Here is a 22782-nt window from a genome sequence, read left to right as displayed (position 1 = left end):
TGTTTTTAATTAATAATTCTGACACCACGTGAAGAAATCACGAAACAAACTGTTATAAATTTGTATTAATATATTTATATATTAATTTATACATATATTCAATAATTCTAATTTTCCTTTAATTAATAAAAATTAGGAGTGACCAACAATGATAATAATTTATAAATTTTTGACTTCGGCGAAGGAGATAGAAATAGATTTTGCCCCATGGGATTAAATGTTACATTTCAGCAACTGGCAAGAGGTGGCGAATTATGATATTTTATGTCATCTATAGAAAAATGGTATTGTTATTATACAATAATGATAATATTATATTAGTTTTGTTTATATTAATAATATATACTGTCAATGTCACAGACATCTTTATCTCAAATTGTTAATTTGAAGGAGGATATGATTATCATATTTCAAGTACCCAATTAAGATTAGCAATATAAATAAATAAGATAATTTTGAATTCATATTATAAAGTTAAATCAAAATGTTAAAACATATATTATTACCAGAGAATGGCAGTTCTCGTCAGTGGCGCACACACACACCCCCTACACGCGACACTAGGTATATATAGACGAAATTTTCGATTTTATAAATCTGACTGAATTGAAAATTGGGCCAACTCCCATCTTACACTTCAGGAAAAGACTCACCCATTCATATGTCAACCATCCATTTTGGTCCAAGGGTGTGCATTTTACGGCCCTTCCTATTTAAAGTCTGTTTTTCGTTCTCGTCCCCAAAACTCCCAAAAACTTCGAAAATTTAAGTCAGACCTTTGCGGCTTCTAATAGCTGATACTGATCATTACCTTTCCAACGCATGTCTAATTTTGAAAATCGGTTATACCATTCAAAAGTTACCGAGCTCAGAAATATTCAACAATTTCTATTTAAAAAAGGGAAATGTTTGTGGATATGTATGTATGTGGAAAAGTTAAACCGATCTGATGTTTTTTTTGTGTTTGAAGAGGGGGTCAGGGCCGATTCAGAACCGGTGTAATTTTTAAATTTTGACCAGTGCCGTGGCTATCCCCACAGGGGCCCCATATCAAAGTTTCTCGCGGGGCCCTCTTTCACCACTGATTTGGCATAGTGCTAAAAAAATGTTTAACAAAAGAAGCAAAAACGCTTGTATAAAATACACTGCCAGGCATAAGTTAGGGATATGGAAAATTATGCTCATTTTTAAAGTTTATTTTTTCGTGAACAGATTAGATACCGCTAATTTTTTTTTATAATTTAGAATTTTCTTTAATATTTAAGCAGTTGTGCAAAGTTTTACTCAAACTTCGTTATTGTACTTATACCGGGTGGAAGAAATAAAATGTTTTCCTTATGTTAAGTTTGAGACACGGAGGACGAGGTACAAATGTGAGTATACATCGGAATCGTATTGTAGTCTTATGTTTTGTGAACATTTTGTTTTTGAATCTCCCTGATATCTTTAGAAACAAAGAAAATAGGTGGTTTTACTCTTTAACATGTGTTTTAACTGAAACACAACTAAATTAACAATAAAAAATAACAGTTAACAAAACTTTAAAATCACAGCAAGGCAGATAACGTAAACAGTTCTTCTCGACACCTATAAGAGTTATTTGTCGACCAGTTATGCGGTATGCACAGCGCAATATACGAGAGACGAAATGGAGGCTCTGTGATGTTTTGGGGAAGAATTTAATTGACAGTAAGTACGGATTTGGTGTCTAGGTAGATGCTCTTTAAATAGCGAGGCGTAAATTACACATATTTTTTTTATTTGAACGCTCTGTTTCTTTCGGACTATATAATGACTATATATAGGAAATAATTTTAACACATAAGACATGGCCACCACACTTATCGAATTTCATCAGTTAAAACACATATTAAAGAGTAAAACCTTTGTTTCTTTGTTATTAAAGATATAAGGGAAATTAAAAAAATAAAATGTTCACAAGATGGGAGACTACAACATAATTTCGATGTATTTTTGTACCTTTTCCTCCCTACAGTATGTCTCAAACTTTTGTTTCGGTTAAAACACACATCTTAAACTACAAAACCGTATATTTTCCTTGTTTTTAAAGATATCAGAGACATTCAAACGCCAAAATGTTCACAAAACATAAGACATAAGACTACAATATTATTCCGATGTATACCTACTCACCTTTGTATCTTATTCTCCCTACAGGGTGTCTTAAATTTAACATAAGAAAAACACTTCTTTTATTCCACCCGGTATAAGTACACAAAAGAAGTTTGAGTAAACCTTTGCACAACTGTCTAAATACTACAGAAACATCTAAAATAATAAAAAAATTAGCGGAATCTGTTAATATGTTCACGAAAAAATCAACTATGAAAATGAGCATAATTTTCTATATCCCTAACTTATGCCTCGCAGCATAGAATTGAAATATATTATTCTTTATTGTCACTGAAAATTTTGAATTTTATGACCGAAACTTACAAGGAGTAGGAAAAAAACAATAACAAATACAGTTTACTGAAATTACATAAATCGTCAATATTATTACATACCATATAAAAGATAATGAAATAAAACAAAACAATACAGGGTGTTTCATTAATAATTGGAAATATTTTAACTGTAGATATCTGGGCTCAAATTATTAAGGTTTAACCCAAATCACATACTCCGAAAACGCTTCCTAAGAAATCTGGAGTTCTTTGAAGATGGTGTCTTTTAATTAGTTTTTTTAAATACCTCTAGAACACTTCTATTTAGAAAAACGAAAACTGGTACGTCTATTTATCTTCCAGAGACAAATCGATTTCATAAATTGTGAATTTCTAGTACCTACCAGTCATCGATTTTTCTAGAAAACTGTGCATCCTATCGACTTAAAGAAAGAGTACCTTTTATTACTAGAATATCTCACAATTTAATAATCCAGTGTCAAAAAGGCTTAGAAGTTAAAGACAAAAAAGTTATACGATAAAATAACTGTTGCCCCACCCAAAACGGACGTCTATGACCGGTACTAGAAATTCGCTATTTATGGAATCGATTTATCTCGGAAAGATAAATAGGCGTACCTGTTTTCGTTTCTCTAAATATTAGCGTTCTGGAGGTATTTAAAAAAACTAATTACAAGACGCCTTCTTATCACCAGACGCCAGGTATCTACAGTTAAAATATTTCCAATTATTAATTAAACACCCTGTATATTGCAAAATTTAATTAAATTGCAAATTGCATAATACAACCTCAGAAACTAATAAGTTCTGCGTATAACACCCAAATATAGATAAAAATAATAAACTCTAATAAACCAAAGTCGAAAAATAGATTTGAATTGTTGAGATTCATTGTTTGAAAACAGATTAGGTTTTTTCAAGCTAAGGGTAAATTGACATTCAAAATAAGCGTAAACAAAGAAGCTCTGTTCTTTAACGGTGAGCGACCGGCAATAAGATATACCTAAACACAATAATTTATAGATAAAGAACATATTACACGAAAAGATACGCAAACAATACACAGTGTTTCAAATATTCAAAGGTAAAGCGATTAAAAATATTGCAATTTGGCATTATACAATGTCTCACAGAGAGCCAACGGTGAGTAGACAATAAAAAGTAGCTTTGAAAACAAAAACTTTTGTTTTTATGGAACGGCAGCGGCATAAAATAGATAGGTAGTTGTACATAAAAAATATAGCTTATAGATAAAGAATCCATTACACGAAAGTGTTGATATCCAAACAATATACACTGTTTCAAAGCGTTTTAATAGTGATATAATTGTAGAAAATTTTGTTCAATTTTTTTTAAATGGAATTTAGTTTCGACATGCTGCGTTGGGGCCCCTGAATGTTGGGGTCCCCGTATAATTGATATGGCTGATACGGCGGTAGCTACGCCTCCGATTTTGACCAACCATAAGCCAGCTATAGGACTTAGTAGGTACAGAATATCATATTTTTTGGGGATATAATATATCTTCGGTTCAAGAAGAGACAGGAGAACCGCAAATACACCAAACAATCACCAGGATCAGTGGATCAGATATACACACGGCTCAGTATAGCCGAAAAACTGAAAAACAAACTTTGAAAACTTTGGTTTTTCGACAAATACTCAAAATTCCAACCTACGAATTGCGCCAATAACTGAGCGTTTGTAAAAGGACTCTAGACGAATCTAACGGTGTATACCTCATATCCGGGAAAATTCAAATTTTTAAGTTATAGGCTTCATAAGTATGATCAAATCTATTTCCTATGGGAAAAAATGGTTTTTCAAGCTCAATAATTCCTGTAACAGCTTTAGTTATCATACTTTACCTTAGATGCATCAGATACTACTTGGCAATACGTTTCAAACTTATGTTTAGTGATTAAAATCGGTTAAGCCGTTTAGAAATTATTAAGCTACAAAAGTATAATCCAATTAACGATTATTCCCGAAATGGTTTGTGTAGTTGTAGTGGTTACCACGCTAAATTTGATCTGGCAACGGGCAATCCGAGTATATTTACCGACCATCCCAATATTTTTTTCAATCTATTTCGAATAGAAAAAAATCTAGTGTACATTCGATGGACACTAGATCATTAGCTTAACGTGTAATCGAGAAACATTACATTCAACTTCATACAGTTAATTTATAAATAACTTTGAAAAACTCCTGATACAAGAATAAAAAACCGCTAAACGCGGTAAAAATGAGTGGCGCATACAATATTCCAGCTACAAAAGATCTGATATGAATATTACGTGGCGCGAAAATGTATTTTCATTTTGATGCAAAACAAAATTCTATTTTTTTTTTAAGATTTTTCCATAATATTTGCTAAATTTGAAGTAAACGCGCCACAAAAGAGTCTCAAAATTCAAACTGTATCAAAGTTACTCTTTTGTGGCGCGTTTTACTAAAATTGAGCAAATATTATGAAAAAATCTTTTAAAATAAAACTAGAATTTTGTTTTGCTCAAAATGAAAATACATCTTCGCGCCACGTTATATTCATATCAGATCTTTTGCAGCTGGAATATTGTAAGCGGCACTCATTTTTACGGCGTTTAGCGGTTTTTTATTCTTGTACAGTATTTTTACACTAGGTATGTTTTGGGAAAAATATTGTATTGTATTGACTACTGTCCAAATAATAAAGAAGCTCTTGTAAGAATTTTACTTTATCTATATAGGTATGCCTGTATTACATGCTGCGCAGTGCGCAAGGTATGTGAAAAACATTGATTTGTTCAAGAGTTGTTCAACAATTGTAACAGTTAAATAACAGACCGCATAGGTACTTGATATTATTAGTAAGAATGATATAAATCAATACTCAAATTTATTGATTACACCCTTCGAAACTCATTGTTTATCAATTATTGTTTGATGTGGATACTCCAAAAAATATTCATTATAAACGGCAAACACCTTATTAGGAAGCCAGAACTTTAACAAGAATCTAACAGCTATTCAATATTAAGCGAAAGTGATGAAGACGATGTTAGACAATGATAACGCCAGAGAAAATCAAACACCACTCATTTAAACTGCTACTAAAGCATTTCTCGAGAAAAAAACAACGAAAGAGAAAATTACCTCATTGTATAGCTGAATATAATAAATCCTAATTTATTATTTTAAATGGGAAATAAGCCACAATTTAGTGTAAAAAGTGATTTTATTAACGTTTCGACTTCCACTTCGGACGTCGTTGTCAAAATACAAAATATTAGTGTTTAAAATTAATTTATTATTAAAATATTAGATATCATTAATATTTTGTGTTTTGACAACGACGTCCGAAGTGGAAGTCGAAACGTTAATAAAATCATTTTTTAAGTTAAAATGTGGCTTATTTCCCATTTAGAATAATAAATTACATAAATGCCACAAAAAATAGCTTCAGAACAATCATAAATCCTATATCCCAAACAAGAAATTTTCATCTACTTACAGAACATTATAGAGAGTCCCAGTTTTTAGAACATACTGCTTGATTATGCCACAGTTCGGTAATAAATGTATCTAATATAAAAAGGATTATGCTATCATTACAATCAGTTGTTGATACTGATTTTAATTGATGTTTACATCTATTTATACCGTAATTGTACAGAATCGGTTCAAGAGAAACATTTATTCTATTTTTATAATGTTTAAATAAAAAACATTGAGCTACCAAAAGACAAGAGGAAATACAAAAACGAAAATTAATAAAATAACAATACACACAGTAGTAATATATGCAGCCGAAATAACCACTCTTGGTTCCATGACATCACGTAACGTGACAGTTCGTAACTCGACAATTGGTAACGGACAATTCGTAACTGCGACAGTTCCTTAATTATTGAATTTAAACGCATTTCGCACACATTCTTATACAAATAGTAGTGGTATTTTCAAGACTTTCTTTTTAAATATATATCACACATATAGGCGTCTGGATCCCGCGTATGAAAAAAAAGTTGATTAATAGCAAGCTGAAAATTTTTTAATAGCTTAAGGTTGTCTAGTCGGATAAACTTTGATAAATGGGAACATTGTAACAGGGGCAGTTTTAATTGTGGAACAGGTTAAAAATTTGGAACGGTCAGACCACGAAAACGGCACATTTATTTTGTCCGACAGAACAGACTTAAACTCTCCGAACAGAGATTAAACTCTCATGCAAAAATCAGACTGCTATTTATCACCTGTCATAATTCCTGTCATTTGACATATTCTACATGTTCCACTCATTAAAACGCCCATTTGGTGATAAATAGCAGTCTGATTTTTGCATGAGAGTTTAATTTCTGTTCGGAGAGTTTAAGTCTGTTCTGTCGGACAAAATACATGTGCCGTTTTCGTGGTCTGACCGTTCCAAATTTTTAACCTGTTCCACAATTAAAACTTCCCCTGTTCCAGTGTTCCCATATATCAAAGTTTGTCCGACTAGACACCCTTAAGCTATTAACAAATTTTCAGCTTGCTATTAATCAACTTTTTTTCATACGCGGGATCCAGACCTAATACTTTTGCATATATTCTTGTTAATATTACGACTAAAAATTTTTTTTTAAATTTTTTATCTTGAATTATCACTTTAAAATCATTAAAAATAAGCGTGAAAAATAATGAAACAAAAACAGCGTAATTAATGTAGGCGCCAAATATAGGTCACCGTGTCCTTTTCAATTCTGATGGGCAAACTCAACGGTTTCATAGAGATTTTTGGCTGCTGATTACGAATTTCGAGGGTGGATTTCGATCCGAGTGGTGAAAAAAGTTTTATAAACAATTTAATTGTTTATAAATTGTTTATAAGGCCCTGGCTCATAAACTAAAAGAGATAAAAAAAATTCAAATATAACTTGTTCCTTAATAAAAAACAAAGAAGATTAGAAGATGACGTTTACTATATTTAAATCCATCGCGTAGAACTCAATATATTGTAAAATTAGTGCTTGGCTGGCAAAATAAGTATTTTTCGAAGCTTTTTCGATCGTAACTCAGTCTCTACGCATGCAAAATGATACAAGGTCTAATTTTAAAGCCCAATCCGAAGACTTCCAAGCAAAGTTTGTTAAATTACTTTATCTTTATTTATGTTAAAGTTATACCCGTTTAAAGATATCATTTTCGATTTTCGTAAAAAAATGTTAATTAATTTGTTTATAAGGATTTAGAGCAAATTTGAGCAATAAACATTTATACTTTAATTAACTCTAATGATAGAAGAACTTAAAAGGAACATATTGAGCTTAGCAAAATGCTCGTAGGTTTATTTTTTGCCAAGATATCGATATTTTAATAGCGCGCTTTGATGTGCAAGATCGGCTAGAAGCGTAAAGGTTCGCGCGCCATCTAAATTATAATTTATATCGCGAAAAACTAATATTTCAGAAATATAACTATTATAGTATGATATACCTAGGCCAAAAAATGGTAATTTAAAAATAAAAGTCCACCTGTTTCGGGATTTATTTCCAAAATCGTCCATTCATGAAATAATTTTATTTCATTTGGCTTTACCACACTGTGTATAAATAAGGATATTGTGTAAGATAATAAATTTCTACGAGATCAGATAAGTGTACGTATTTTTCTAGAAATACCTACTTGAAAAATAATTTGAATGGATTTTAGTTATTAAGGTACCGAGGGTATTATAAGGATAATAACGCTTGAGGTCAATGGTGTATAGACCGAGGGTCTTCGGCCCGAGGTATATACGTTAACCGAAAGCGTTATTATTATAATACCCGTGGTGTCTTCAACATTTAATTTCCGACTAAATTATTCTTTATATGCAAAAAATTTGAATGAATTTTTAATTAATTAGTTTTCAAATAAGTACATTTACCAGAAATAGTCGTAACGTAATTGTGGTAACCATAGTTTTACTTAGAATTTTATTTGTCAACTTGACAGTATTTAACTCGTTATTTAAATTTAATAGGCCCTAGAGCGTTATTTTTCAATAACACGCCCTTGGGCGTTATATCGTACTTAATAGACTTCGAAATAATGTCATTATTTCTCAAATAATAGACCAGTCGGACATTATAGTTATTAAGGTACCAAGGGTATTACAAGGATAATGACGCTTGAGGTCAATGGTGTATAGACCGAGGGCCTTTGGCCCGATGTATATACGTTTACCGAAAGCGTTATTATTATAATACCTGTGGTGCCTTCAACGTTTAATATCCGACTAAATTATTCTTTATATGCAAAAAAATTGAATGAATTTTGAATTAATTAGTTTTCAAATAAGTACATTTACCAGAAACAATCGTAACGTAATTGTGGTAACCATAGTTTTACTTCGAGTTTTATTTGTCAACTTGACAGTATTTAACTCGTTATTTAAATTTAATAGACTCTAGGGCGTTATTTTTCAATAACACGCCCTTGGGCGTTATCTCGTACGTAATAGACTTCGAAATAATGTCATTCTTTGTCAAATAATAGACCAGTCGGACATTAAATCTTTTAATGTCCGACTGGTATATTATTTGACCAATAATGACATGATTTCGAAGTAAGTTAAATATGATATAATGCCCTAGGTCGTTATTTTGAGAAATAACGCCCTTGGGCGTTAAATTTAGATAACCAGTTAAATATTGTCAAGTTGACAAATAAAAACCTAAGTAAAACTATGGTTACCACAATTTTACGTTACGACTATTGCTGCTAAATGTACTTATTTGAAAACTAATTAAGACTAAGAATTTAGTCGGACATTAAACGTTGAAGGCACCACGGGTATTATAGATAATAACGCTTTCGGTCAACGTATATACCTCAGGCCATAGGCCCTCGGTATATACACCATTGACCTCAAGCGTTATTATCAGTAGTAATTGCACAAGAGCTCTAAAATTCTATATTAATTTTAGAGATCCAGTGCAATTTGTTGCGATTATTTCATGAATAAAACTGTTCAAAACCAAAATTTTATTGTAATTTATTTATGTAAGTACAATTAAACACACAGTTGTTATTAATATTTTACGGTTGAACGTCATCACTTTTATAATTTTTAAAACATTAATTGCCATTAATGTCACTGGATGTACTTTTTCATAGCAACGAAGGGCATCTGACGTAATATACTTGACGACGGGAAATTATCAAAAATTATCAGTCTAATTAGATTTCTATAGCTTTCTATTGGTCAGAATCTCCTATGAATGAAATAATCCTTATAATACCCTTGGTACCTTAATAACCATAATAATATTTAACCAGGTTAGTTACGTAGTATTGTTAGTACTTAAACTGTTATAGAATCATTATGTGAAAAAACGACCAGACATTTAGGCCACTAACTACTAAAACAAGATAGACCAGGGCGCATCTGTAAAAATATTAGTACATTTGGACGTCGAGAGGTGACTCAAATTTCTTTGCAGAAATTGCTTGAAAATAACTCAAATAATAATATTTGAGTTATCCTCCCTCTCAAAAAGGTCCGGAACATTGTTTAAATATTCAACATGTCAACTTGGAGAATAAAAGTTTATTATTTTTAAACATATGCAATTGTTTAAACAATATTTCACAAACAATAATAAAATTAGTTTGATTTTTGTGGAATTAAAATATTAAAATAAAACAAAATATAGAGTAAGAAAATAATATATTAGATAAAGATTGGAAGAAATTTTGGTTGAAATCAACTTCTGTGAATCGAACACCGCTGTCCTGCGCATAGCACCACAAATTAATATTTATTTAAAAAATTTCCTGACGCCGTGGTAATTAATCGATTTTAATTTTGCAAATTGCAAATGAAAGGTGCAGTACACTTCTATAAGAAAAAAAAAATTCAACTTGCTATCTGCTTTATCTTCAGTCCTGCAACACTAAAACAAAATGAATTTTTTTTGCGAAAGCTGGATTGCAAAATTTATTTTGCAAAATCTATTAAACCGATCTTAATTAAATTTATAGTGTTGTTTTACTATATCATAAAGTTTTTATGGGTAAAATATGAAGGTCCTAAGTTTAGCATAAATGGTTGAAAAACGTAAAATGCGAATACTTGATTTTGTATGGTTTTTTTTCGCAATTATTGCTATTTTGCAACAACGGTGACTATTTTTTAAATTTTTAACCAATTCTATATTGTAGGAAACTTATTTACGCAGCTTTTATGTCAGTACAACTTTTCTCAGAAATGAATTGTTTTAAAGTTATAATCAAAAAACCAATAAAAAATCGAATTTTTCCTTCATATTTTGATATTTTGATTATTTAAACAATGTTCCGGACCAATTTGAGTGGGAGGATAACTCAAATATTATTATTTGAGTTATTTTCAAGCAATTTCTGCAAAAAAATTTGAGTCACCTTTCAACGTCCATCTCAAAACAGATGCGCCCTGGACTAAGACTAAAACCGATCATACTAGACTAAGAGCAGGGATTCGCGGTGTGCAAGTACTTGGAAGGGATACGTGAAACGATCGTGCGCGAATAGAGGAGAAAAATTGCTACTTTCTTAAATAATTCATATTGTCAATTGAAATTGTCAAATTGACGTACATCGTACATTTCATACCTATTGTCATTTAAGAAGAAAAAATATATATTGCTCCACAATATTGATATGATATGCAATTATTATATAAAGGTAAATTTAATTAATTGTATTTTGCTTGCAGTACTGCATTTTAATAACTAATTTTATTTACTACATATGTACAATTATTTACGTTTTAATAACATAACCTAAATCTTATTTTTTCTTATTATTTTTTTGGACTATGGCCTTGACAATTATCCAGTAACCAGGACCATATGATTGGCCAATATAATTAAAAGTGCGAATAAAAGTGCAGAGCGTAGAAACCAGGTGTCGCTTTTCCGAACTTGCACGGTCCCAATAGGTGAAATTAGCTAACAATTTTATTTACAGTAAGTCTATAACTTAGGCCGTGTTTTAAATGCATTCATTTTTTTAGAATCCTGAGAAAACTATTTTTGAAAAATTTAAACGGATAATTAAAGATGACACTATTACCGAGGGCCAAAAATCCCTTAGAATAACCAAAAAGTTTCTTTTGAATGAGATATTTGAAATTAAAAATCACACCAAATTTTCCCTTTTTTTTCACCCTGTAACTTATTAAAATAAACATTATAGAAGTTTTCAGGGGCTTTCTGCTCTCGGTAATAATGCAATATTTCATTCTGCTTTTCTGTTTAAATTTTTAAAAAATACTTAGTTTTCTGAGGATTCGAAAAAAATGATTGCATTTAAATCACATTGGCGTGAAATTTTGCTCCTACGCCCTTAAATGGTAAAGAATACCTATGAGCGCATTATGCCGTCACTTTTTAGTGGCACATACGTCGACAGTGGCGCATCAAACTTTCCACTTAAGTGTACCCCCGTTAAGATATTATGCAAAATGCCCTCACTCACAGAATTCAATTTTTTACATTATATGTAATTAAAAAATAAGACTTAATGGAAAACATAATACATTGTGAACTAAAAAGAGATGAAACTAGTAGAGGTGGAAATTATCGATATAAACGTATAAATTAACATTGCATTACATATTGTCCCACCTTTAGACGTATCGGAGGAGTATGACAACTGTCACTGTGACAGGATAATTTTATAAAATACCCCTTTCACAGACATCTAAAGGTGGGAAACTATGTAATGTAATGTTAATTTATACGTTTATATCGATAATTTCCACCTCTACTAGTTTCATCACTTTTTATTTCACAATGTATTATGTTTTCCATCTTTTGCGTTATGTTGCCGGTTATTAGCGCGCTCATTACTGTATATGAATAATTGTGGAGGTAGGATACATTATACATCTTTGTCTGGCACCCCGTTCTGGATGAAATTCGTTTGAAAGTATGTCATGCACTTTACACCAATTAACTAAATCCCATATAAACATAATACGCAAGTTAAACATGCCATGCCACAAGAATACAGTTTCAGAACCTTGGTAAAACGTTTAGTTTTTTAGAAACGGACCCCAATGTACACTGTAAATAGTTCACCTGAATAACAAATAAACATCAATGGCAGATGTGTTGTTAACGAACATTACCACATATTTGTATTGCATAGGCAGCTGAGCTTTTTGCAAAACAGGAAGTAGTTAATAATAAATAAACTTGAACCGTTTCAAAGCCCTATTTCAATAATATAGCAGAATTATAATTTTATTTAAAAGACTCAAAACTCAAACTAAATAAGCTTATTGGCAAAGGACTTTCATTGCTCGCAAAATTGCAAATTAGTAATATTGTAAGAAATTGCTATTGTTTTCACCAAATCTTAAAAAAATGTGAAAACTTTGACTTATCCACGTCCGTCTGTCTGTCCGTAAACACAACTCGTCCGTCATTATGCCAGGTAGAATGACAATAATACAAATAAGGTGTCGAATGAAAGCTTATAATCCAAGGATGATCTCACCTAAAGGTGAGAAATTTGATCTAGAAGTTCCGGTTTCATAAATACAACCGGAAGTACTGTTTTAAAGTCACCGGAATAGTACAAGTGACATATTCGATGTACCTTAGCAAGATGAGAAGAAATATACACTTCCGATTTCATGACTGTCCGTCTGTCCGTCAGTCCGCGAATATAACTCCTACGTTATTAAAATAGATAGAATGACAAATGAGGTGTCGAATGAAAGCTTATACTTATAACCCAAGGAAGGTACCTATTAAAGATGAGAAATTTGACCGGGGACTTTCGGTTTTAGAATTGAAACCGGAAGTACCGTTTTAAAGTCACCGAAATAGAATAATCGATATATTACTCGATGTGCCTTGACAAGATGAGAACAAGGTGTATAATTTTACTTTTTATATCATTTCCGGTTAAAAATATAGTCGCAGAAATAGTACATGTGATATATCCATCGGAGCGTATCCGGTTTTGAAGTAATTTCCGTTTAAACAATTACGACCGAAAGTTTAGTAAAAATGACTACAAATTAGAGAAATAGCTTATCAATAGACGCAAAGTTACACGAAGAGTTCAAATATCGACTTCCGATTATACGTTGGGTAAAAACCCAAAACGTTTCGATCACTTTTTGTGAAAACACAAAGGGTTTCGATCCCTTTGGGTGAAAACCTAGGACTTACGAAGTCCAATTACTTGTTAGAATAGGTAAAATGAGACTTCCGGTAGAAATATGTATAATTTATTATCTGACCGTAATTTACGAATAATAGGCACACAAAACTGTTGATTTTTTCAGCTAGTTGTTTTCAGTTAGAATATCCTGCTTGAAGAAGTTATAAGTAAATATCCGTCTGTCTATAACTGTAAGCATTTGTACGATATATACTCAAAATCTCTTATATAGTCGGTTCGCTAAACTCGGACACAACTGGCTAGTGATTTTAGTAGGTAATTTTTTTGTTTTGTGCCAATTTTGCCAAAATTGGCAAAATTACTAACTATTTAGTAATTATTAACTATTTAGTAATTATTTTTTTGCCAATTTTATCAAATTCTCAAAATTACTTACTAAAATCACTAGCCAGTTGTGTCTGAGTTTAGCGAACCAACTATACAGGGTGGTTCATCTTATTCGCCTCGGTCTCTGTACGGAAAACCACTTGATATTTTAAAAAAATTTCTTGACAGAAATATACACGGCCTTTAATACTACAATCTAAAAATTATGTGAATTATACAGGGTGCTCCAAGAAAGAGTGGTATATCAAAGTTATATTTTTTCTTATGGAATGCCCTATATCTGATGACATTATTGAATTAACCTTAAAAAATAAGCTATACTTTCATCAGGGTTCCCTATACCTAAATACAGGGTGTTTTGATTTATTTAGATTTTTATAAAAATGTAAGGTTATAGAAAAAAATAAATATTTACGAATCTAAGAAACAGTAACAAATTATTTCTTGGATCTTAATAACAGACTATTTAGCATACTTAAACAGATGCTTATTGCAACAAAATTTCTTACAGGGTGGTCAAAATATGAGATTGTTCTATTAACAAATTCAAGCTGTAATAACTTACTTATTTTAAATGGAACACCCTGTATCTTACTAGTCCATCGCGTAGAAAATTTACTTAGCTTTCAATTTGTATTAGGGTTTTCTATACCTATTTTTTACAGGGTGGTCAAAATATTAGATTGTTCTATTAACAAATTCAAGCTGTAATAACTTACTTATTTTAAATGGAACACCCTGTATCTTACTAGTCTATTGCGTATAAAATTTACTTAGCTTTCAATTCTTATTAGGGTTTCCTATACCTATCTCCCTTCATTTTTTAAATATTTAAAGATTTCCTAATTTGTAAGCTTTAAAAATTAGAATTAAATACCTATGTCGTGATTATGTACAACACATCATCAACACCGCCAATATACTTAAATATCTTAGTCAAGATAGTTTCATTAATAAAATTCACATTATTATCATTTAATCGCACAGAGTGTTCTTATTTTAAACGACATACTCGATATTCTATTCTTTATAATGGAATTTTGATCGAGTACAGCACGCCAAGATGATGCTAGGAGTGACGTGATTAGAACAAAATGTAACGTACTGGGTATAAACGAGTAGACACTAAATATAAAAAAGAATGACATAATCAGATGAATATAACGAAGGAAGCAAAAGTTGTTAAAATAGCAAGGGGCAAATCATCAAGTGGTAGAAAAAGTATCGGTCGAACGAGCAAGAAATAGAGTAACAATCTTCCACAGAGGCAACCGCCCCAAAATAAACAAACAACTCTGTTTATATAAAGTAAGACAAGACGCAGAAGAAAAACATGTTCGCTACGCACTTAGAGAAGATTTTCCAATTAGACCAAAATCCGTAAAGTTATGAAGCTATAATTAAACATCAGGCCAGCTAACTCCCAACTAAGTAGCTAAAGAAATCCAGAAAAACAGCAATCCAAAAAACGCCAAAATATAATCTCATAACAGAAATAATTAAAAAAAATGAAGCCTGAAGGCTAAAGTCATAATGCCCCCAAAGATAAAAAATCACTAAATACAGTCTCCTCGTATTGGACAATGCTACCGTATCCTAGTATTACCAATAATATCAAAACTGTTTGGGAGCGATTGTTAAGAGACTTGATATTATAAGAAAAAATCTTCAAAAAATCAGTTCGGCTTCAGGAATAATCACCTCCACGATCAATTAAGTCCAAAGGATCACTATGTGATATGAATGGCAATCTCCCATAGAGGTATCAATCAATAGGTACGAATGAAGAAGCAAGTTATTGAATACAAGAAAAAGTAGAATGTTAAAGGAAGATCTACTAAAGACCTAAATCCGAGATGAGAAATTCGATTAAGAATAGAGCCATCGAGAGTAGTTTTTTTTTTGAAGATGAGGATATTTCTGAGTAATCAAAATGTTCTCAATCTGCAAATCCATAATCGGATGTGTTCCATTTAAAATAAGTAAGTTATTACAGCTTAAATTTGTTAATAGAACAATCTAATATTTTGACCACCCTGTAAAAAGATAGGTATAGGAAACCCTAATAAGAATTGAAAGCTAAGTAAATTTTCTGCGCGATAGACTAGTAAGATACAGGGTGTTCCATTTAAAATAAGTAAGTTATTACAGCTTGAATTTGTTAATAGAACAATCTAATATTTTGACCACCCTGTAAAAAGATAGGTATAGGAAACCCTAATACAAATTGAAAGCTAATTAAATTTTCTACGCGATAGACTAGTAAGATACAGGGTGTTCCATTTAAAATAAATAAGTTATTACAGCTTGAATTTGTTAATAGAACAATCTCATATTTTGACCACCCTGTAAGAAATTTTGTTGCAATAAGCATCTGTTTAAGTATGCTAAATAGTCTATTATTAAGATCCAAGAAAGAATTTGTTACTGCTTCTTAGATTCGTAGATATTTATTTTTCTCTAAAACCTTACATTTTTATAAAAATCGAAATAAATCAAAACACCCTGTATTTAGGTATAGGGAACCCTTATGAAAGTATAGCTTATTTTTTAAGGTCAATTTAATAATGTCATCAGATATAGGACATTCCATAAGAAAAAATATAACTTTGATATACCACTCTTTTTTGGAACACCCTGTATAATTCACATTATTTTTAGGTTGTAGTATTAAAGGCCCTGTATATTTCTGTGAAGAAATTTTTTTAAAATATCAAGTGGTTTTCCGTACAGAGACCGAGGCGAATAAGATGAAGCACCCTGTATGATTCATTTAATAGGAATTCTGTCCTTAAATCTGACTTTTGTATAAATAATAACTTTTTTCTACAATCACTTGATAAAGAAGACTTTTTTATCGCTCTAGCTCGTAAAGTTTGATTTTATGCTCGTCGTCCGTAGCAACCGTACAACCATACCATACAAACACATTGAACATTCAAACTGAAAGATATAAAAGTTAATGAAAATGCAGCAGAATTATATTATAGTTCAATCAGAGAGTGCAGGAAGAGTCTATACCGCTTTCAAGGCTTTTTTGCTCTTCATCAGTAGACACACATCCTCTTCTCTCTGATTGAACTAGGATACTTCGACGCGTGTCGTCTCGGATTGCAACGAACGAAATGGCTGTGGTGTCATCGAAGTATCCTAGTTCAATCAGAGAGAAGAGGATATGTGTCTACTGATGAAGGGGCAAAAAGCCCCGAAATCGGTATAGACTCTTCCTGTACTCTCTGATTGAACTAGAATATAATGCTGCTGCATTTTCGGTTTGCAACGAAATTGAAAATGTTTATACATTTTTAATGTTTAATTTATTTACTCTTTTTGGAGTACTTAGGAAACCTTCTCGTTGGAGCTTTACCACGCTGAGTAGATGGGACGTGAATTACAAATTTTTAAAATTCCCTCATCTTCTGATCGTCTTGGCACCAGCATGGCTTATAATTTTTAAAAGCCTCTGAGGTTGTAACCCGAGAGTTTTCCCACTGTTTTCAATCTGGTGGTATGTAGAACGATATTTAATTTTATCGTCGGTTTATGTATTAGTTATTATTATTAGCTATGACAGCCCTGGCATTAAGGCTATCTTCTCCCGGTGAGGGTGGTTATCCCTTATCCGAGGGGTGGAATAATTGATACGCTTTTACTTGTTGAGTTGTTTTATTTACACTCGCATGAGCATAAGCTGGTAGCACCGCACCCAAAGAACGTCTCGTGAAGAAAGAGACACTATCTTTAATGTGGAAATATTACGTCTGATCACCAAAATAGAATGACGAATGTCTAATATAATAATAAGAATTCCCTTGTTATAGTTTTGCTGTTTATATATTTAGAAATGCCTATTCAGCATCGACCATGAAAAGTGTTTATAATTGACTCTGCAATTATTAGTGAATCGTGATCTAGGATAACAATATTTATATAATCGAATGAAGGTTGAAATTATCGTAGATAATTACAGGGTGTTTTTAAGATATATCTACTGAGTACAGATGAATTCTTGTACACCTTCCCTTTTTAGGAATTTTCCGACTACGGGGAGGGAAATTTGCAAGTCGTGCTACCAACCCATACTGTGTTGTAATCAATACAAAAAATTTATTTTATATACAAACTTCCTAAGCCTACGCAAATACATAAATAATATAAAATGTTCGTTTAACAACATTGTTTCGTAACACTTGTCACTCACTGTGTTTTCGGATTGTAAGCATATAATCTATTCTTATGTATTTCCTTGATTTTATTGTTTTCTATTCTGATTTTACAATTAACGTTATTTACTTCTGTTATCGTGAAAGGACCTACATAAAGACTATCAAACTTACCATTCTCTTCCCTTTTTACAAGGACTAGGTCTCCTATTTTAAAGTGTTGTGGTGTTGCTTTGAGCTTATTCTTTTCTTGCCGCTCTTTTTTGTGTTTTAATAAGAAGGTTCTGGCTCTCTCGTGTGCGCTTTGTAGTTTGTATCGTAACTCATTGTAGTAGGCATCTATATTGTAACATGGTTGAATCTCATGTGTAAGGTCTTCCGGTAGGTTAACCTTCCTGCCATATAACAGTTCGAACGGTGTGTATCCATGATACGCGTTAGGGGTTGTATTGTAGCAGTATGTGAACATTCTGCAACACACATCCCAATTTTCTCTGTCTTCGTCTATGAATGCTCTTACGTACTCGTTCAACGTTCTGTGTAGTTTTTCGCAACTTCCAATGGACTGTGAGTGGTATGCCGTTGAAAAGTTGTGTTCTATTTTTAATAGCTTTGTTAATTCCTGCATTACTTCGTTCTTATGCTCTGTGCCTTGGTCTGTTCTTATTTGCTTCATGAGTCCGTATGTTGGTATGAAATGATCAAAGATTCCTCTTGCTATTGTCTCTGCTTCTTTATTGCACACTGGTATGCTGACCGCGTATTTTGTCAGTTCACACAACATTGTGATACAGTATTTATTACCTTCATTACTTCTCGTGAATGGACCTATTGTATCTATGTATACTATGTCCCATGGTTTGGAAGATGTGTCCGATATCACGAACTCTTCGACATGTGTTCTTTTCGGTTTGTTAATTTGACATTTGTGGCATTGTTTTACGTATTTTCTTACGTCTTTTTCCAAATTTTTCCATCGGAATCTTGCCTTTAGCTTCTTAATTAGTCTGTTATTCCCTACGTGTCCTCCGAACATCGGGTGATTATGGTATTCTCCTATTAATCTGTGTTTTTCTTTGTCATCTTTTATTGTTTCTGGTACTTCACATATGTATATTTCTATATTCTTCAATTTTTTATTTCCTTCTTTAATAAATTCATCAATTGTGCACATTTTAAAAATAATATCATTTACGTATATTTTTACTTTACGTACTGCATTCTCTACCGCCAGCTTATCAAGCTGTACCAACGCTTGGTTTAAATCGAAATGATTCAATCCTGTGGCTATGCTTTTGCTGCATTTTATTTTGTTTTTGGCCCTAATGCTCAGTCTTGGTGAGATTAGTTCTGCTCCAAAGGACAAAATTGGTAGTCTATGCGCCTCTAAATTATTTAGTACCTTCCTTACTGTCTGTTTGGTGGCTTCTGGCTGTAGTGCGAGTTCACTTTCAGCCTTTGTTTGTCTTGCTTCTTTCTCCTTTTCTTTTGCTTGAGCTCTTGTTATAGCTAGTATATGGGCGTTGTCTATGTATAGGTTTTTTAGTTGATGCAATGTTATTCTTGAAAGGCTGTCTGCGTAGTTACTTTTCCCTGTTATATACTCTATTTCGAAGTCATATTCTTCTAGGTCTAATCTGATCCTCGTGAGTTTTGAGGTTGGTTCTTTCATTGCAAATAGGTGTGTCAAAGGTTTATGGTCTGTTTTTACTTTGAATGTTGGTGCTCCATATAGATAACATTTAAAATAATTAATTCCCCAATGAATCGCTAGTAATTCCTTAACGATTATAGGTTTATTACATTCTCCTTTACTAAAACTTCTTGATGCATATGCTATAGGTAGGTCAATTCCGTTGTAATCTTGACTTAGGATTGCTGAACAACTCTCATTGGATGCGTCTGTTGTTAAGATAAACTGTTTGTTGAAATCAGGATATTTTAAAATTGGTGGTTTCGTCAGAGATGCTTTAAGCTTTTTGAATGCTTTTTCACACTCCTCGGTCCACGAAAATTCTACTCCTTTCCTCGATAATTTGTTGAGTGGTCTGCATATTTCCGCAAAATTTTTAATAAAACGTCTGTAATAGTTGCAAAATGCTACAAATCTCTTTGTTTCTTCCGCTGTCTTAGGTGTCGGATATTGTTCAATTGCTGCATACTGCGCTTTGTCTGGTGATACTCCCTCTTGAGAAAGATCATGTCCTAAATATGTTACTTCCCTTTTAAAGAATTGACATTTTCCTGGGTTAAGTTTCAAATTGAATTTTCGACATGTCTCGAATGTCTTTTTCAGGTTATCTAAGTGATGTTTTTCGGATATTCCAATTACTACGATATCGTCCATGTAAAGAAATGCTTTGTCTGGTGTTAATCCTGAAAATGCTATTGACATCATTCTTGAAAAGCTATTTGGGCTTACATTTAATCCAAAAGGTAATCTGGTAAATTGAAATGCTCCATTTTCTGTGCTGAACGATGTGTATTTTCTCGATGATTTTTCTAATGGTATCTGGTGAAAGCCTGACATTAAGTCTATAACTGAAAACCATTTTGCTCTTCCTAGTTGATCTAATATCGAATCTATTCTTGGTAATGGAAATTTGTCTGTAACTATCTTCTTGTTCAGTTGTCTAAAATCTATGCATAATCTCCATGCTTTTCCTCCATCTATAGCTTTTTTCGGTACCAGTACTACTGGGCTGTTGTACTCGGATGTAGATGGTTCTATGATTCCTTGGTCTCTTAGGTTTTGTACTTGTCGATTTAATTCCTCTGTTTGCGCATGAGGTGTCCTATAATTCTTGATATATACCGGAGTTTGGTCTTTAACTCTTAGTTTTTGTTCGTAGAAATTGTTACAGGTTAACATATCATGCCTTAGGGCGAATATGTCTGAATATTCCTCGCATAACGATACTAAGTTGTCTCGTATGTATTCTGGTATGTCTAATTTCAGTGATTCTCGTAATTCTTTTTTTCTGTCCTTGCTGTCGTTGACTAGCCTATATATATTGAATAGTTTAATATCCAACGTCCTGATTGTGCTTGCGTCTACATTTACTGTTTCGTACGTTGTGTTCAAAATTTTGATGTATGGATTATTACTTGAAATAATTGCTCTTGCTATGAATATTCCTGGTTGTATTTCTTGCTGTTCCACTATCCTGTCTTTCTTTAACGTTTGAAAAATTTTTACGATTCTGTAAATTTCACATCTAGGCGGTATTATTATGGTGTCATTGTCTATATTATCCAGAATTTTCGTACTAATGTAACAATCGTTGTCCTCTTTAATGTGCATTTTAAGGTTTGCGTAATCTAGTATACATTGAAAGTTAGAAATAAAGTCTCTCCCAATGATTCCGTCTGTTGGAATTGGAAAGTTAGGTTCTACCAATTGAAAGATGTGTTCGAATCGAGTTCCTTTTACTTCGAGTGTTGTCTCAACTTCTCCCATTGTTTGCAACTCTCCTTTAGTGACTCCTTTTATTTTCGCCTTTGTGTTTGGTTTCACCTGTTCCTTCATAAAATCTTGTGAACATTTTAGTATTGAAATGTCAGCTCCTGTGTCTATGATAAAAGTGCTTGTGTTTTCAAGAATTCCTGTTTTCATTCGAACAAAGTTCGTTAGGTTTAGGTCGAAGTTGTAAATGTTATATTTTATTTCTGCCTGTGTGCTTCCAACTTCTTGTTCATTCAAAACCCCAACTGCTGGTTTTCTTGCTCTTCTTGACTGTCCTCTATTTCTAGTAACCTTACGTTCCTGTTACGTCCGCCTCTCTGGTTTCCTCTGTATGTTTGATTGTTAAATTGTCTGTATCCTCTGTTCGAATAATTTCGTTGATTGTCCGTTGCTTCTCCTTCGTTCCGTTGTCCGAAGTTATTTCTTCTTCCTCTGTCATATTTGTTATGGTATCCTCTTCTGTATTGCTGCTGTCCTCTCCTATTCTCGTAGTTTGTCCTATAGTTTAAGACTCTTCCTTGTGCATTTTCTTCAGTCGTATCGATCGACAAAAATTTAGATACTACTTCCTGCGGTGATGTAAAGTTACCTGCTTCCAATATTAGCTTAGCTTTCTCTGCATTAGCGTTTCGTTTCATTGTTGTTACTACTGCTTCCGTCGTATATTTCTTTGCTAAGTCAAGTGGCATTCCTTCCGCTATGTATGCTACTTTTAATTGTTCTGCTAACTCTTCCACTTCAGATGCGTACACTGCTGCATCTCTATGCCCTTGCCTTTTTTTGGCTAATTTGGCTATTAAATTCTTCGGATTATCACCTTTTAATTCTTTCTTTAGTGCTTCAGCTATCCGTGGAATCGTATCTTCTGTGGTTATTAGGTTCCTAGCCTTATTGGTGAGTCGCGTTTTTATTAGCGTTACAGCTGTGTCTTCATGACCTTCTGCCAATTTTCCAAGTAGTTCTAATGCGTCTAAAAATGGTTGTAATTTCCCTGCGCTTCCATCGAACTCGTTGGGCAATATCTTGCTTGCGATATTCAAAAATTCATTGATTGTCAAAGCCATGTTTAATATTGTTATATCTTGTTTTATGTCACCTTTTTCCTCTTTTATTCCGTCGTTAATTATTTCTTCTTCTCCTTCCCCGTCGCTTTTTCCTTCTTCTATTTCCTCATCGCTTTGTTCCTCTTCAATTTCCTTGTCGATTGGTT

At 32.5% G+C, this 22782-nt stretch overlaps 1 protein-coding gene across 2 annotated transcripts in view; it reads right to left on the bottom strand.

Annotated features, from left to right (window-relative positions):
• LOC126888790 (uncharacterized) overlaps window positions 1-22782 on the bottom strand; it is a 77420-nt gene that overhangs the window by 29744 nt on the left and 24894 nt on the right. The window contains exon 1 of one of the 2 annotated variants that reach the window (XM_050657164.1): window positions 5926-6024. The exons of the other annotated variant lie outside the window; for it this stretch is intronic. Coding sequence (XP_050513121.1) covers window positions 5926-5932 — 7 coding nt within the window. The 5' untranslated portion in view covers window positions 5933-6024. Of the gene's footprint in view, window positions 1-5925; window positions 6025-22782 lie in introns of those variants that run through there. 2 annotated transcript variants of the gene reach the window in all.

The sequence above is a fragment of the Diabrotica virgifera genome, chromosome 7 (genome assembly GCF_917563875.1).
Source record: "Diabrotica virgifera virgifera chromosome 7, PGI_DIABVI_V3a".
Lineage (NCBI taxonomy): Eukaryota > Metazoa > Arthropoda > Insecta > Coleoptera > Chrysomelidae > Diabrotica > Diabrotica virgifera.
The sequence above is the reverse complement of the archived record's forward strand: the minus strand, read 5'-3'. Positions and strand labels throughout refer to the sequence as shown.